The sequence below is a fragment of the Amblyomma mixtum genome, unplaced genomic scaffold (genome assembly GCF_055824585.1).
Source record: "Amblyomma mixtum isolate Tamu unplaced genomic scaffold, ASM5582458v1 scaffold_23, whole genome shotgun sequence".
NCBI classification, from domain to species: domain Eukaryota; kingdom Metazoa; phylum Arthropoda; class Arachnida; order Ixodida; family Ixodidae; genus Amblyomma; species Amblyomma mixtum.
Genome location: NW_028317720.1, coordinates 109619 through 126291, shown reverse-complemented (window position 1 = coordinate 126291; position 16673 = coordinate 109619). Strand labels below are relative to the sequence as shown.

The following is a 16673-nucleotide window of genomic DNA, read 5'->3' as shown; positions in this document are numbered from 1 at the left end:
GGTTAGTTCGCCTATATGCAGAAGGTCATTCTCTGCATTGCATTCATATATCACTGGTAGTCCTCATACTCCTCTAGCGCAGTGGTAAAGCAGTTAAGGGATGCGCCACTGCCCTGCGATGGAAGATGCTGCCAGCGATGGGGCTTGTGCGGGCCAGGTTGCTCCTCCGGAGCGACCAATCGTTAACTTCCACCTGCCTGTTCAATAAGTGACTTCGCAATGGCTCCCATCGGAAAGCGAATAACCTGACAAGCATTGATAAGGAAGGAAGCAATTGTTATATTTAAAGCACACTCTTGACTGGGTCGTGATGGGCCGCGCCTTTTGAAGCTTCGCATAATCATGCAGGTGTCAGCATCATGCAGTGGAGCTGTTCCTGCGGTCGATGGCCATTGGTTCGTGTGGCATACCTGCATCGCGTAATAGCAGACTTTCCAGCGGCGCCGAGTCCTGTAGCATCTGTCGCACTACTGTGACCCGGTGAGTTCCTTCCGACGTCCAGCTCTTTCGTTGTTCCGATGCAACACATGTCGCATTGTTGATTTGTTTAGCTTGAGTATCGCGATTGACTGTAATTTTGTGTGGGGATCTGAAGCTAAAGCGTTTTTGCGCGCACTGTATTTGCGTGCACTGTCTGTCCGCTTTGTTGTTTATTTGCGCTCTCGAAGACGAATATCACGGAGCAAGTGGGCGAAAGGCGAAGGTAACGCATTTTTGGTGCTGTTGCATTCAAGAACAGGTTCGCGTGTCACAATGAGTTTTTTTCGCCTCTTAAGTTAGGAGAACGAAGCACGAGCCTAAGCGTAATTTGTTCGAGCTTTTTGGATACACATCCTTGCTTGATGGAAGCCTTCCAGTGGCTGAGTACAAGATTAATTGAGACTAGAATTGCGGCATCAGCTAATAAGCAGCGGGTGGTATCTAAATGTTTTAATAGCGCCTTAAATGAACGCCGGGCTCCAGTAATTTTGCCTGCCCTTGACATTACTCAGGTATGTACGCCCGCGACAGAGCTCGCGTTTGCCATTTAAGACTCTAGAAGCAATTACGAATGTTTATGGATAAACAAAGCACAAACACTGCTTGACTGTGAGCCTAGCAAAACTTCCATGTCCTCTTGTGCATTGCTGGCAGCCTTAAAACGCGCTAGACACCGTTGCTATTAGCTTGGCGCGCGCTGAAGAAATCTGGGCAGGTTGGCATGAACTGAAGTGCACAGCAAATTGTAAAAAGCTGAGATGGTAAAAGCGGCCGCAGAATCACAGCGTCTTAATGTAACCTGGAGCCATTGATCTGGAATAAAACACAATGCACGCCAGAAAATCTCAATGGACAATATGCGTTCGGCCTCGGAAAGGCCTGTGTAGCACATCGGTGGAATTTGCGACTAAACGCACCTCCCGCAAAACTAGTCCCTAGTCGCATCATGTCACCCCCCACAGATAATGCACTTTTTTTGCTGGTTTCGTTTTATCTTTTCTATGAAACTGAGAGTTGTAGTATTTATGCCTCACTCATTTGCATCTTTTTTTTTCAGAGATTCCAGGTAAAGAATTCACCTTTCTTCGATTTTGTAACCAAGTAAAGTTTCGGACACCGGCTCCTTGCTTCGGTATATTTGCTGTTTGTCAGCGCTATCTCCTCCTGAGAGAATTAATCGTTGATGTGAGTATGCCGTATGACAACCTACGAACGCGCTTATGGCAGATCTGCTATTGAGGCCTCTGCGAGGACTCGCTCCTTCGCTCTAAGGGCCTAGCGCTAAACTACAAACTCTTGACGCGTATGGTTTTGGCCTCTGAAACGACTGCCCACTTAGTTTCATAGTTTCCAGTAGTCTTCACCCTTCATTACCATGGGCTGCCTTCACCAGATATGTACTGTTAACACCAAATTCAGTTCTCAATGAGCTCTGAAACTTCCTTGAACGTCCTTTGGATGTTTAGGACGTCAATGGGACGTCCAAGAGAATACCAGTGTTCATTGGGTTGTCCATTGTGCCAACGTAAACTCGGTTTTCTTTCCTGCAGATGGACCAGCCACTGAGCAGCCAATGACAGCTGCCGCACTCGGCGCGTTCCAGGTCGTCTGGTACGTGCCTGGGACTTAAATATACAAAGTCTTTAGTTCAGTGTTTTTCTTTCTGGAAATCGCCAACTGTATCTCAATTACGCTTGTTCTGTTTTGTTCATTTAAACATTGTTTATTCATGAGAGTACCCTGCCGCGGTGGCTCAGCGGTTACGGCGCTCGGCTGCTGACCCGAAAGATGCGGGTTCGATCCCGGCCGCGGCGGCTGAATTCAGAGAGACCCGTGTGCTGTGCGAATTCTAGAGGCTCGTGTGCTGAGCGATCTCAGTGCACGTTACAGAACCCCAGGTGGCGGAAATTTCCGCAGCCCTTCACTACGGCGTCCCTCATAGCCTGAGTTGCTTTGGGACGTTAAACTCAAACTAAACTAAATTTATTCATGAGAGTGGTCTTCAACAACACTCGGCTCCGGCAAGGCTCAATATACGCCCGTTTTCCTGTAATAATTCCTATTTTCTCAGAAAAGCTGAGAATATAGTTTTAATTTTTTGCAAATTAATTGCACAACATACGAAAAGAGAAACTTTGAACAAGGGTGTATTTTGAAGAGAAATAAGACATTGCTTTTTATATATTGCTGTTTTTGAACGTTGGCAAGTAAAAGGGCAAGAAATTGTGAAGAAAGAGAAACAAAAATTATTGAAATCTAGGAACTTTTATAGGTATTCATCTCTGCATACTGACTGGCAGTTAAGAACAAGTTCAACCAGTGTTTGGGAAGTCAGTATGCATTGTCCTTGAAGTATTTATGATTGAAATATTGTGGTGCTCCATGATCAAACGCGTGATGCCGTGTCCGCTCTGCGACTTTCCACGCCGCACGCACCACTAAGTGATATCTGTACTCAGTCAATACTTAACGGAGCAGGAGCTCTAGAGAGCGCAATTTTCGCAGCCAATGACGCAATACGACTGATGGTAATGCCCGCTCACTGATCACGGTACGAGTGTAAAGCATGAACCTCCTAAAAATGGGCAATTTCCCACTGCATTTTGCTGGTGTTCTGTACTAAAGCTACCACATTGCCGCAGTCCAGAAAAGCATATCGACCAAATTGGCCCTTGGCCATTTTTACCGCGACCATTGTTCAATTTCTATATTACCGAGGAATATATGCATTGAAAACGTTTACGATCTAGAAAAATAGCCCATAACTGGAGTCGCCGAACTAAAGAGGTAATATTGATGGCGCAATATCTTAGAATGTCTTCCTCAAGGATCATTTTGTGCCAACAAAAAGTAGTGAACTCGCGTTGAGTGTCGCTGTCATATTGGCGTCGTGTGTGGCAGTTTGGAGGCGCCTCTTTAAACAAAAACACAGTGACAGCGTAATGCCCAAGGTATGCTGAATGAAGCTAAACAGCCTAACTCCTTGTTGGGTGCTCCTGCAAATAGCTGCGATCGTATTAAGCTATAACAAAGAAAATAATTGCCGTGAAAGTAATACTGAACGTGCTGCTCCTTCATGTTCATATAAGTGCTTACTGAGCTTGAAAAGTGGTACCCTGCGTGCACTATACATTCATGCCTTCAACGATGTTCGCGAGGTAGCACACAGCGCCCGCAATTAATTCTATGTGTGTAAAGTGTCGCGTCATATGACGACGGACACAACCGCGCGCAGCTGCTCTGCTTCCAAGACATTACAGTTCGCATGTGTTTATGCGCACAAGCGCCGATCGGCTGAACAGCGTACTACAGGAATTGTTGCGGCAAACTCTCTCTTTGTGCAGACAGCCGAGCCAGGCTGGAATCGGCGAGAATCCACTGCGCGAGCAAGTTGCCGATGGGAACAGCGTGCGATGAACAGTCGTCATCCACCAAGTCGTGGTATGGTCGCACTTCATCACCGATGCAGCCGGTGAGGCAAGAAGGCTCGCATCAGCCATTTTCGTCAGGGCAGATAACTGAGCAAGTTGGTAAACATAAATTGTGAAGGACGCAAGCGCTACAGACAGACACAAAGGGCGGAACAAAGCGTTCACTCGCAACAAGACGGGTTGCTAAGACACACAAGGAGTGATACCTCAAGCAATTAGGTAGCACATTGTTGAAACTACAGCAACACAAAGGGGAAAAAGAACGCTCTCCGTTACTTTCGAGAACGAGCGGTCTGTTGGGTCACCGAGATCGAACTACGCTGGAAATAGTGGAAGCGCTTTTCATATCAAAATACAAGACTTATTTTTGTATTAGTGATCCATGTGTCTGACTTTCCGCAAGAAAGATTTTTTAGATACGCGTTTTTTATACACCAGTATCCCATTGTTTTTTACTCCTCCTTGGGCTTCGGAAAATATAGTTTCCAACATTACATGCATGGAGTAAGTAATTAGCACTTCACAAGCACTGACACATAATAAAAAGAATTCGGTGACGGGAGGCTGGCATGAGCCTGTCTTCTGGATAGCATTAGAACTTAACATTTCCGAATGTACAACAGCCCCCTTGATGCGTAACTGAAACTGAACTGTGTGTTATTAGTAAATATGATCAGGACAGCGGCAAGTGAACCTCCAGATTTATTCCCCCTCAATTGCATGCACAGCAGCAAAAAGAGTGAAACTGGTCCGCTAACCATATAAAATGAAATTGCTCGTAGCATTGTTTCCCTTTGCCTCTACTGTTGGCGGCCACGTGATGAAAACAGGAAACCAGTCCGCGGTGGCGGAGTGGCTATGGCACGCGGGTTCTATCGCAGCCGCGGCGGTGGAAATTTCGAAGGAGACGAAATTCTAAAGGTCCGTGTGGTGTCCGATGTTGATGTACGTTAAAGAACACCAGCTGGTCGAAATATCCGGAGCCCTTCATTTCGGCGTCCCTCTAGCCTGAGTCGCTTAGGGACGTTAAACGCCCATAAACCGAACCAAACCAACTTGGAAAAGAGGAAGGTTCCGCTGTTCGTTTTGACCTCGAATGCTTCTGATCTGATCAAACGAAATGTTTTGGCATTCGAGATAACATGCCATAAGATCAGGTCATTCTTCCCGAGTTTCCACTTGTGATCCTACTTAGAACTGTCGTGTTATCAAAAAACGGTAGTTGGAGCTTTCTTCGCGCTTTCTTAGAACAACATATGAGTGGTCGTGTTGCAGAGTTCGCAAGAAGCTTTGAGCATTTTGCATTTGGAATATGCTTCTGAACATAGAGACTCCGTCCGTGTTCTCCTCTCTTGTGTAACCTCTACTTTGCCTTTGCACCGCTCTGTGTGCAACGCAGTGTGGTGAGCGGAGCGGCATATACAAGCGTGTATAGTTTTCTGGGAAAGAGGTGGTCATGCTGCATATCAATATGATTTCGTCATTCCAAGCATCTATTATAGCGGTCCCATCGCTCGCTTCCCTGACCTTTGAGCAAATGTGCATTGATCATTATGGTCGCAACGTTTCTTTTGGGATTCTTATGGAGTTGAGCTTTAATGTACATCACACTCACCAGTGCGTTTTAGAGAAACTAGTCCGTTGTACAGAGGTATGCTGACCGCTCACATGAATCTGGTGCGGGGTATCCCCAGCCGGTAGGTTGGGTGCTATGCGCGATCTAGATCTTGTTCTGGTCACGAAAACTCCGCACCGGATAGGTAGTTAACCTGTTTCCCGGTAGTTGATGTCATAACTGCGGGAGCAGCATGTCTGCAGACTTGCATCCAGCGACACCGTATATCGACGCGTAAACAAGCATTGAGAGGGGTGTCCTTTCTCATTTCGAATGCGCGTGAATGCGTGCTGATTTACGATTCAGTGTGATTGCAGTACTGCAGCAGAGGTGTCTGTAATCCTCAAACTCCGTCTTGTCTTCTCGCAGACGGCATCCGTTTGGCGGGTCGCGTCGTAAGCGCTGTGATGGCTTTCAGGCGAAAGGTACAGCCATGTGCCCAGACGGCGCGCCAGTTCCACAATCCAGTCAGCGGGTGAGTAGTTTTTAGTATAGCAGTAGCCCTTCTCTGGTCGCAGGGAGCATCGTGAATCATAATTCTCCACTTCTGAATAAGTGGCTGGTGTAAATAGTTGTGAAATACAAGGGCACCATTCTAGCTCACTTCTGGCGACCCTCACTTCTTCCATCTGCACTCTTCTTCTTATCGTGACTCTGTTCCCTTTGAACGAAATTTTCAGACAATGGATAGAGGGCAGTGACGTTATTTTAGCAGATTAATTTTCTTCTCTCCCAATCTCATTATTTCTGAAGTGCTAGAAGCTTACTGCGCCTAGTATAATGCACTGAAGGTTCCAGCATGACTTCGACCTTTCGACTGGTACATTCTGGGCGTATTTTCGGTTAGTCTTCCAAGTAAATGTCTGCCGGGAAGAGGGAAATTTAATTTTTGTATTTTCAGCAAGGGGTACATAAATGAAAGCCTTGTTCCCAATGCAGCATTGCTACACAAATTGAAGCACCACGCGTCGTGAAAATAGAACACCTGACATTCATGGCCCTTTTTCGTTACACTGTTAAACTTCCTGGTGTACACCTCTGGATGAACGTCGCGACTAGTGGATATTGCTGTAGGTATCGAACGAGCCACTTTTCAACCGGGGTACACGGTTATGGCCACCACGGCGCTCACATTCGCATTTGTCCAGTCTGCGTAGCTTGAATGGTTAGCGAAAATACATCAGAAGTTCAGGCCTGCGTAGCAAGGTGTCAGCTTATTGCGCATGTAAAATGGCCGTTGTCTTACCCACTAGTTGCGGAATGTGGACATACAAATCAAATGTTTCATTCCTTATTTAAGCAAAAGTACTCACGTACGAATTACCCGTAGCCATATCTTACACAGACTCGTGGACACAATTCAAAAGCTGTTACGCCACCAGCATAAAAAATGCTGGCGGCTTCACCGCAACTCAGCACCCGCGTTGGATGGAGAAGAGATTGTGGCGCTACTCGCAGCGCGTCAGAGAGCCTTAGTGGATGTGAAGGGTGCAGGCCTAGATACTACGCAGGGCTATTAAACCCGGAGTGTCTCAAGTGCATGTGACTGGACCCTCGAGAGCTAACTACTTACCTGAAAAGACGCTTGGAATGCTATCAGGGAATACACTACCGGAGTCGTTCACCTAAGTTTTGTACAAGCTTTATTTCTCAGCGTTCAGCAAAGATTCTCGAGCTCAGTTTGGTCCAATTCGCGTTCAGTCATCATTTGCGTTAGGCTCTGTGTTTGAGCCGTGCGGAAGTGAAATTTCAAGACCGCAGCGGTGGCGTAGTGGTTTGAACATCCGCCTCTCATGCGCGAGGAACGGGGTGCTATCCCCAGTGCTGCCGGGAACCCACAGGTTATAGAATGGATACAAGCTTTCTCTTGCCTGGTGATCGGCTTTGTTAGGGTGAGGTTCTTGGCAAATGGGCCTTTCACCCCATCTCGTTTAAAGGAAAAAACCTTGTGCCATGGTGCTCTTCGGCCGCAGATGTCCTTGCGCTTTAAAAATGTGTCATCATCATCATGAAGACAGAGTTCAGCTTTCGTTCACATTGCCCGCTTGTGTCGTCTTTCGGAGTCAGCAGCAAACACCACGTAACCCAACAGCGATGGTTGAGTTTACATCCGCGGTGAAAACTCAGATCGTTCCTGCTCTACAGAATGACGGGATGTGGGGCGAGTTGGTGCATGCCTGAAAATACTGCAGTGCAACAATGACCAAACAAGAAACAAAGAGATTACACATGCACACGCTACCAGCTATTTATTGGAAACAAAGGGCACACATTTATAAACCTCACTCACCATTATAACAAGCCTCTATCGCTCTCAGCGATAGAGCCTGTTTAGATTGAGAGGACATAGAGTCGAGAGAGACATGCCGGCACAAATATGGATCCGGAGTGCGGTGATTCCCCATCCAGCACATTGGCTGCTATGTCGGTCTAGATCTTGTTCTGGTGACGATAACGCCACGCCATGTAGGTGGGTAATCAGTTGCCCGGTGGTTGATGTCATAACTGCCCCCTTTGCATTCCTGGATCCAGCGACACCGTATATCAACAGGTAAACAAGCAATGAGATGGGTGTCCTTTCTTATTTCGAAAACGCGTGAGTGCGTGGGAGCTTGCGATTAAATGTTACGGAAGTACTGCAGTAGAGGTGCCTGTAATCCTAAAACTCCACCTTGTCTTTTCGCAGGCAAAACCAGTTTGGCGGTTCTAGTCGCAGGCGCTGTGATGGCTTTAGGGCGATGCCTATTGGCGGCTGCCCAGATGGCGCGTCAGTCCCATATCTAGTTTGCGGGTGAGTGGTCTTAAGTAAGCAGCAGGCTTGTACCGATTGCAGGGGAAAATTGAGAATGAAATTCCTTCTACACGCTTCTTGGTCAGCGCGGCGCTGTTTCCTTTGGAAGAAATTTCCAGGCTTTGGATAAGGGCAGTGACGTTATTTCTACAGATTAACATGCTTTTACCCGTCTTCATTCTTTGTGAAGTGCTACAACTTACGGCGTCTAGCACAAAACACTGAAGATGGCAGCATGAATATGGTCTTTCGATTGGCACATTCTGGGCGTCTTCTCGGTTAGGTTTCACGGAAATTTTTGGGGGGGGAAGACAGAAAAATATTTTTTTTTTGTATTTTCAACACGAGGATACATAAATGAAATTATTGCTCTTATCGCAGCTTTGACCCATTAATCAAAGCACCAAGCGTTGTAAAAATGATACGCCTGACGTGCATGAACCTTTTTGCTGAACTGTTAAACTTGTTGGCCTACGCCTCTAGATGAACATGGCGACTAATGGTTAGGGCTGTTGGCATTTAACGCGCCAAATTTCAACCGCGGTTGCGCGGATATCACGACCACGACACACACATTTGCAGATGTCCTGTCAGCGCCGCATGAATGGTTAGAGAAAATAATTTGGACGTTCAGGCCTGCGTAGCAGGCAGTCAGCCTACTCGGAAAATAAATGACCGTTCCTAGACCCACCAAGTTCGAAGTGCGCACACGCACTTCAACTAACTTTCCTTATGTAGACAAAAGCACGCGCGTGCGGATTGCGCGGAGCCACATTTTATATTACGCTATTCGAAAGCTGTTACGTCACTGGCACAGGTCATGCTGGTGGGCTCACAAGCACACAGCGCCCGGGTTGGGTGGAGCAGAAATTGTGACGCTACTCTGCAGACAGCTTCGAAGCACGTCAGGAAGCCTTAGAGGGTGTCAGGGGTGCAAGGCTACCTACTACGCGGAGTATTAAACACGAAGTGTCTCAAGTGGGCGTCCTAATTTTGTACCAGATTTATTTCTCACCATTCAGCGAAGGTTGCCGGACTCAGTTTGGCCAATTCACTTCAATAATCATTTGCGCGAGCCGCTGAATTTGTGACCCGTGCCGAAGAGGAATTTAAAGACTACACCAGTGGCTTAGTCGATTGAGCATGCGCTTCGGATGCGGGAGGTGCCGGGTTCGATACCCAGTGCCGCCGGGTATTCACCGGTGATACAATGAGCACAAGGTTTCCCTGCCTGGTGTAGAGCTTTTTTATGGTGAAATGCTTGGGAATTAGGTCTTTCGCCCCATCTTGAGTAAACGTAAAACATTGTGCCGTGGCGCCCTTTGGCCACAGATTCCCTTGCACCAAGAAAATTATCATCACCGCCATGAAGACGAATTTCAGACTTCGTCCAAATCGCCCGCTTGTGTCATCTCTGGGTGTCGGCAGCAAACGCCTCGTAACTCTAGAGCGATGGGCGGGTTTTCATCAGCGGTGAAAAATGAAATAGTTCCTGGTCTACAGAATGACGGGCGGGGGGCGACTTGATGCATGACTGAAAATACTGCGCCGTAACGACGCCAACACAAGAACAAAAGTGACAACACAAGCACACACTATCAACTGATTATTGGGAGGAGCACATTTATAACCTCACTCACTATGTAAAAACGCTCCACCGCTCTGAGCCCAGCCTGTAACAAGTGGAAACGTGTTTATAAAGGCCTGTACCTCCAATAATTAGTCTTCCTTATTTGGGCTGCTATGCCCGAACCTGTGTCGTGTCATTGTTTCTTCATATGTCACTTATTTGTTACAATGTCTTTGTTACTTTTTTTGTTCAGCTTTTCCGTTTACGGCGATGACCGCTTTCCCTAAAAATGCATGACACTGCTTTTGCTATGATAGTCAGCAGACGCTGCCATTGCAAAGATTTTTTTTTTCTTTTCATGTGCTTCATACACACTAGAGCTTTAAGTGCAAGAAGCATTCTGCGATTTACGTTTAGCCTTGTCATTTGCAGATTACTGGTTACTGACGGGGCTCAGAACGATACACGGTACATACATGCTCAGTAAAGGGTTCCAAATATACACTTTTACTTATATTAAACAGTTAGCAGTGCGCGCATGTGTTCCTTGTTTCTTTCTTGTGTTGTCGTGCTAGCGGCGCAGAATTTTCAGCCAGTCTTGCTGTACCCGTCGCGGCTGCGCCCTAGCAACCAACAAATTCGTTGTAGCACACCCGGAACTCAAAATAACCCCACAAATTGCTGAAACTCAAAGGTGTTTTCAGATCTTCAAGGCTTCTGTGGGCATATCGTACCAACGTACTTTCCCTGTGAGATATTGTGTCTCAGCGCGCACATGTGCGAAGAGTCTTTTTGCCTCCATCATGCACTTTTTTAGAGACGTGGAGATTCGTGGGATCACTAGATGTTCCTCTTCTTATCGTGAGGACATGTTGGAAAAATTCCAACCAGGGACCGCTAGGCAACTCGTCTACAATGTTTAAATAAAAACAGATGGTGTTATTTGGCAAGTTAGTGATGCTTCGTCAAGCAACTGATTGTATGCTTCACCTTTACAGGGCACCCCTGGCGTTTTGGATGTGGCAAGCCGCTTCGAGCTACGAATGTCGGCTTGTCAGCACAGAGCTTCGCGGCGCACCCGTATTCCTGCATCTGGAGTCGGCATGGCGTGAGTGAGAGGGGAGCGATCTCCGACTGAAGTTAAAGTTTGTTGTTCAGACAGCTGCATATAATGCTGCACATATAATGCTTCTTATACTGCTTCCACATTAACTTTCTTTAGCAACTCTGCGGTAATTCCAGCTCACAATCTCTATAGATATCACTTAAGCCATGTATATAAACTGGAAATCCACATGAATTTCAACAATATACGTAACTATCCCAATTACAGGACAGAACTCCAAGTTACCTTAAAAAACACTTCGAGGATTGGTCAGTACCGATGCCACGTTGAAGTTACGGGAAACAGTGCCTTAAGTACACAATAGCAACGCTTCTGAATTATTATAATTCGGACCGTTCTGACCTCTTCGCGGCAACCTACAAGGACCTCCGGCAGATGTATTTGGTTTCTATGTAATGTTGTCTAACCTTGCTGTTGTTTTCTGTTTTCGTTTACTGTGGATACATACCTGTATCATATTAAATATGTATGTATGTGTTTGGATATGAAGAATATGTTATGTGATGCTGCCACTCTGCCGAAATAAGGGATTGTGGACCCGTCAAGCTGTCCAAAGACAGCTTTTTTCTACAATCCGCCCATCTGTATTTGATGGCCAATAAAGATTTCATTTCATTTCATGATAAACAGTTGAGGATGGTGCGATTAAGTGCTCGTGAGAAGTGACGACTTCATTCAGAAATAATGCGACGCCCAGTCTGCGCTGGCTGCCATAATAGCTTGTTGCAACAAGTGGTATTGAATAAGTGGTTGGTCCAAGAAGTAAAACCTGAAGTCTTGTATATTCAAAGTAGGAAACACGGCGTTACTGCTGTGGCCGTCCTTTCTCTTATGCACGACCGGAGGACAGGAGAGATACCATCGCCACATAATGTCCAACGTAGCCCTTTACGAGATTGTTTTGCTGGCGGGAATTTCAGGAGAGATTGACTGCAGTACTCCTCAGGATAAAAAGCGCAGCGCAGTTTCCTACAACATCTAGGGAATACTGCCAAAGAGGGTTTATGTGAAAGAATAATTGCGTCTAAGCGACACAGAGGCCACTGATTGGAGATTAAGGTGAAAAAAGTCACCTTTGATTATTATTTTTACAGACATTCCGGATCACATGGAATCAGACTGACATTACATTGACCGGTGCGTTACAGAGATACCAGTGCGCGGTAGTGAAAGCTGTGCTGAACGCTCACATAAATCAAGAGTGGGGTAATTCCGCAGACTATAGGTTAGGGGCTATGCGCGATCTAGATCTTGTTCTGGTGACGAAAAATCCGCACCGGGTAGGTGCTTAACGCACTGCCCGGTTTTTTGTGTCATAACTGCGGGTGCCTCATCTCTGCAGACTTAGATCCGGCAACACCCTATATCGACAGATAAAGAAGCAATGATAGAGGTGTCCTTTCTTATTTCGAGAACGCGCGAAAGCATGCGAACTTGCGACTCAGTGTGACTACTGTACTACAGTAGGGGTGCCTGTAATCCTATAATTCCGCCTTGTCTTTTCGCAGGCACGAACCTTCTGCTGGGATTCGTCGTAGAGGAACTGATGGCTTTTCAGCAACAGGTACAGCTGTACCTACACAGCGCGCCAGTTCATCAATCCAGTCCGCAGGTGAGAAGTTTTTGGCATAACAGCAGCCTTATATCGGGTGCAGGGAGGACCGAGAATCAAATTTCTGTACCATCGAATAAGTGGACCTATGGGGGTGCCGTTCTGGCTCACTTCTGCGAAACTACCTCGTTCCATCAGCGCGCTTCCTTTTTACCGTGTACCCTTTGAACTAACAGTTCAGGCAATGGATAAGGGAAGTGACATTATTTCTACACATTAACATGGTTTTACCCCTCTTCATACTTTGTGAAGGGCTACAAACTTACGGCGTTCAGCACAAAACACAGAAGGTTCCAGAATGACTTCGGCCTTTAGATTTGTATATTGTGGGCGTATTTTCGGTTAGTCTTCCACGGCAATTTCTGTGGTCAAGAGCAAGAACTAAGTTTTATACCTTCAGCAACGCGATACATAAACGAAAGTTGTGCTGCTAACGCAGTTTTGCGCCATAAATCGAATCACAAAGCGTTCTGAAAATGGTACACCTGACATGCAAGACCCTACTTCGTTAAACTGTTAACTCGCCGGCGTACACCTCTGGATGAACGTGGCGACTGGTGGATAGCGCTGTTGGTACCTAACGCGCCGGTTTTCAACCCTGGTTGCGCAGTTATCGCCACCACGACGCTTACATTCGCATGTGTCCTTTCAGCGCGGTCTGAACGGTTAGCGAAAATACATCGGAATTTCAGGCTTGCGTAGCAGGCAGTCAGCGTGCTGAGCAAATAAATTGGCCGTATCTTCACCCATTGGTTGCGAAATGCGGAGACTCACATCAACTACTTTATTCCTTACCCAGGCAAAAGCACTCACGTACGAATTTCTCGCAGCCATATATTACACAAACTTCTGAACACTATTCGAAAGCTGTTAGACAACCGCCACTGCTGATGCCGGCGAGTTCACTGCAAAGCATCGGTTGCGCTGGATGGAGGAGAAATTATGGTGCTACTCGGCGGACAGCTTCGCAGCGTACCAGAATGTCTTGGTGGATGTGAGGGTTGCGGACCTAGCTACTACGCTGAGCTATAAAACATGAAGTGTCTCAAGTACATATCACTGGACAGTTGAGAGCTAACTTCTTGCCTGAAGAGAAGCTTCTCTTTTTCATTAGCTTTATTTCTGAGAGTTCGGCAAAGATCGTCGGGCTCAGTTTGGTCCAATTCGCGTTCAGTCGTCATTTGCGTGAGCTGCTGTGTTCGAGCCACGCCGAAGACAAATTTCAGGACCCCCTACGGTGGCCTAGTCGTTTGCACATCCGCGTCGCATTTCGGAGGTGCGGGGTGCCATCCCCAGTGTCGCCTGGTACCCCTTGGTAATACAAAGGGTACAAGCATTCCCCTGCCTTGTCCTGAGATTTCTTACGGTGAAATTTTTAGGTAATAGGTCTTTGACTCCACTTGCGCCCTTGGGCCATAAAATTTCATCATCATCATTATTAAGACGGTGTTCACCTTTCGTGCACATCGCCAACTTTTGTCATCCTTCGGCGTCACATGCAAACACCACGTAACTAAAAGCAATTGGTGAGTTTTCATCAGTGGCGAAAAATCGAATAGCTCCGGCACTACAGAGTGACGAGATGTGGGGCGGGTTGGTACATGTCTGAAAATAAAAGACAGAAAAACAACAGTTGCGCACACTACCAACTGTTGAATGAAAGAAAAGGGTCATATTTATAGGCCTCACTCCCCATTTACCAAAGCTCTATCGCTCTCAGTCCCGTCAGTAACAAGTAAAGGTGGAAACGTTTCTATGAAGACTATCACCACCCAGAATTCCGTCTTCCTTATTTGGCGTCCGTTACTTAAACCAAGGTGGTGTTGTCGCTTTTTTTATTTTACTGATACAACTATTGCTTATCTTTTTTTTCTTTTCTAACGTACGCTATAAACTAGTGCTTTAAGTGCAGGGTAGAAGAAGCGTTCTGCGATTTGAATTTGGCCTTTTCTTTTCCAGATTACTTCCTAATGACTGTGCTGAGAGCGGTAGAGCGTTGTTACATTGTGAGTGTGGCTTATAAACCTGTCCCTTTTATTCCTATAAACAGTTCGTACTTTGCGCATGTGTTGGTTTTTTCTTTCTCGTCGTCGTCGTTGCGCCGCAGTATTTTCAGTCATTGCATCTCGACCCCAAGCGGCTGCACCATTTCGCCCCGAAAATTCAATGAAACGTACCAAGCATGCAAAATAACCACGCGAATTTCTACAGAACGTGCTGGCAACTGCAGAAATTTTTTTCCCAGATTTTCTAGGCTTCTATGTGCACATTATACAAAAATACTTTCCGTGTTTGATTGTATGCGCGTGTCGGTGCGTACATTTTTTACTGCCGAATCTTTTAGACTTAAAGCTTCTATGACACATTTGTTTGGAGACGGAGACATTCGTGGGCACGTTAGATGTTTCTCTTTGTATCCCGAGGATATATTGCAAAAAATACAACCAGCGGCCGCTGGACAAATGGTCTACAATGGTTAAACGAAAACAAATGGTGCTATTTGGAGCATTAATTATGATTTGTAACGCAACTGATAGTACGCTTTACCTTCGCAGGGTACCTCTGGCGTTTCAGATGTGGCAACCCACTCTCGAGCTGTAGATGTCACCTCGTTTGCCCTAAGCTTGGCGGTGCGCTTGTACTGCTGCATCTGTAGTCGGCATGGCGTGAGTGAAAGGGGAGCCATTCCAAACTAAAGTTCAAGATTGTCGTTCAGAGAGCTGCATGATAGACAGTTGAGGATGGTGCGATTACGTGCTCCCACTTCATTCAGAGAAAATGCGACGCCCGGGTTTTGCCGGCTGCCGTGACAGCTTCTTGAAACAAAGGGCGATGAATAAGTAGGTCGTCCAGGGAACTGAAAACTGAAATATTGTATTTTGAAAGTAAAAAACACGGGGGAGGGGAAAGTGGTTTCAAATAGCTACGTCAGGAGGACAGAGGAGATACCATCGCCATATAATGTCCAAAACGCCCCTTAGAGGATTGGTACACCGCCGGAAAGTACAGCAGAGATTGATTGCACTGCTCCCCACGATAAAAAGCGCTGTTTCCTACACCTCGGGGACATTGCGCACAAGCGGTTAGTGAAAGAATAATTGCGTCTAATCCACCTGGAGACCAATGATGAGAGATTGACGACATTTTCGTTCTGTCAGCTTCAGACTGACATAACACCAACTAGCGCGTATTACAGAGACCAGTCCATTGCAGGGAGAGGTATGCAGACCGCTCAAATGAATCGGGAGTGGGGTTATTCCCCACCCGATAGGTTGGGTGCGATGTCGGTCTAGCGCTTGTTCTGGCCACGGAAACCCCACGCCTGGTAGGTGGTTAAGCTGTTATCCCAGGGGTTGGTGTAGCAACTGCCCAACGGCAGACTTGGATCCAACCACACCGTATATCGAAAGGTAAACAATCAATGAGATTGGTGTCCTTTCTTATGTCGAAAGCGCGCGAATGAGCACGAAATTACGATTCATCGTGATTGCAGTACTGCAGCCGAGGTGGTTGTAATACTCAAAGTCCACTGTGTCTTTTCGCAGGCCGCATCCGTTTGGCGGGTCTCGTCGCAGGCACTCTGATGGCTTTAGGCGATGCATGCATTCGCCCGGTGCCCTACAGCGCCGCCAGTTCCAGAATCCAGTCCGCGGGTGAGTAGTTTTTGGTAGATCAGCAGCCTTATATCGCGTGCAGGGAGGTTCGAGAATCAAATTTCTGGATTTCCGAATAAGTGGATGGTGTCAGTATTTCCTACATGGGAGGGTGCCGTTGTGGCTCATTTCTGACGAAACTACCTCGTTCCACCTGCGCGCTTCTCGCTTACCGTGACGCTATACCCTTTCAACGAACTTTTCAGGCAATGTGTAGAAGTGATATTATTTCAACAGATAACATTGCTTTATCCCTTTTCATTGTTTGTGATGTGGTACAAGCTTATTGAGTTTTGTACAATACACTGAAGGTTCCAGCTTGACTTTGTTTGGATTTTTGATTGATATATTCTGGGAATATTTCCGGTTAGTCTTCCGCGGAAATTTCTGCTCTA

General features: G+C 46.5%; 1 protein-coding gene across 1 annotated transcript; it reads left to right on the top strand.

Annotated features, from left to right (window-relative positions):
• Nucleotides 1-1606: 1606 nt before the first annotated feature.
• On the top strand, nucleotides 1607-16273 carry LOC149324558 (uncharacterized). Its single transcript, XM_089565358.1, has 6 exons — nucleotides 1607-2091; nucleotides 3825-3952; nucleotides 5896-6001; nucleotides 10886-10995; nucleotides 12522-12625; nucleotides 16171-16273. The coding sequence occupies exons 3-6, from the start codon at nucleotides 5934-5936 to the stop codon at nucleotides 16207-16209; spliced, it is 321 nt and encodes a 106-aa protein (XP_089421484.1). The 5' UTR covers nucleotides 1607-2091; nucleotides 3825-3952; nucleotides 5896-5933; the 3' UTR covers nucleotides 16210-16273.
• The last annotated feature ends 400 nt before the right edge of the window (nucleotides 16274-16673 follow it).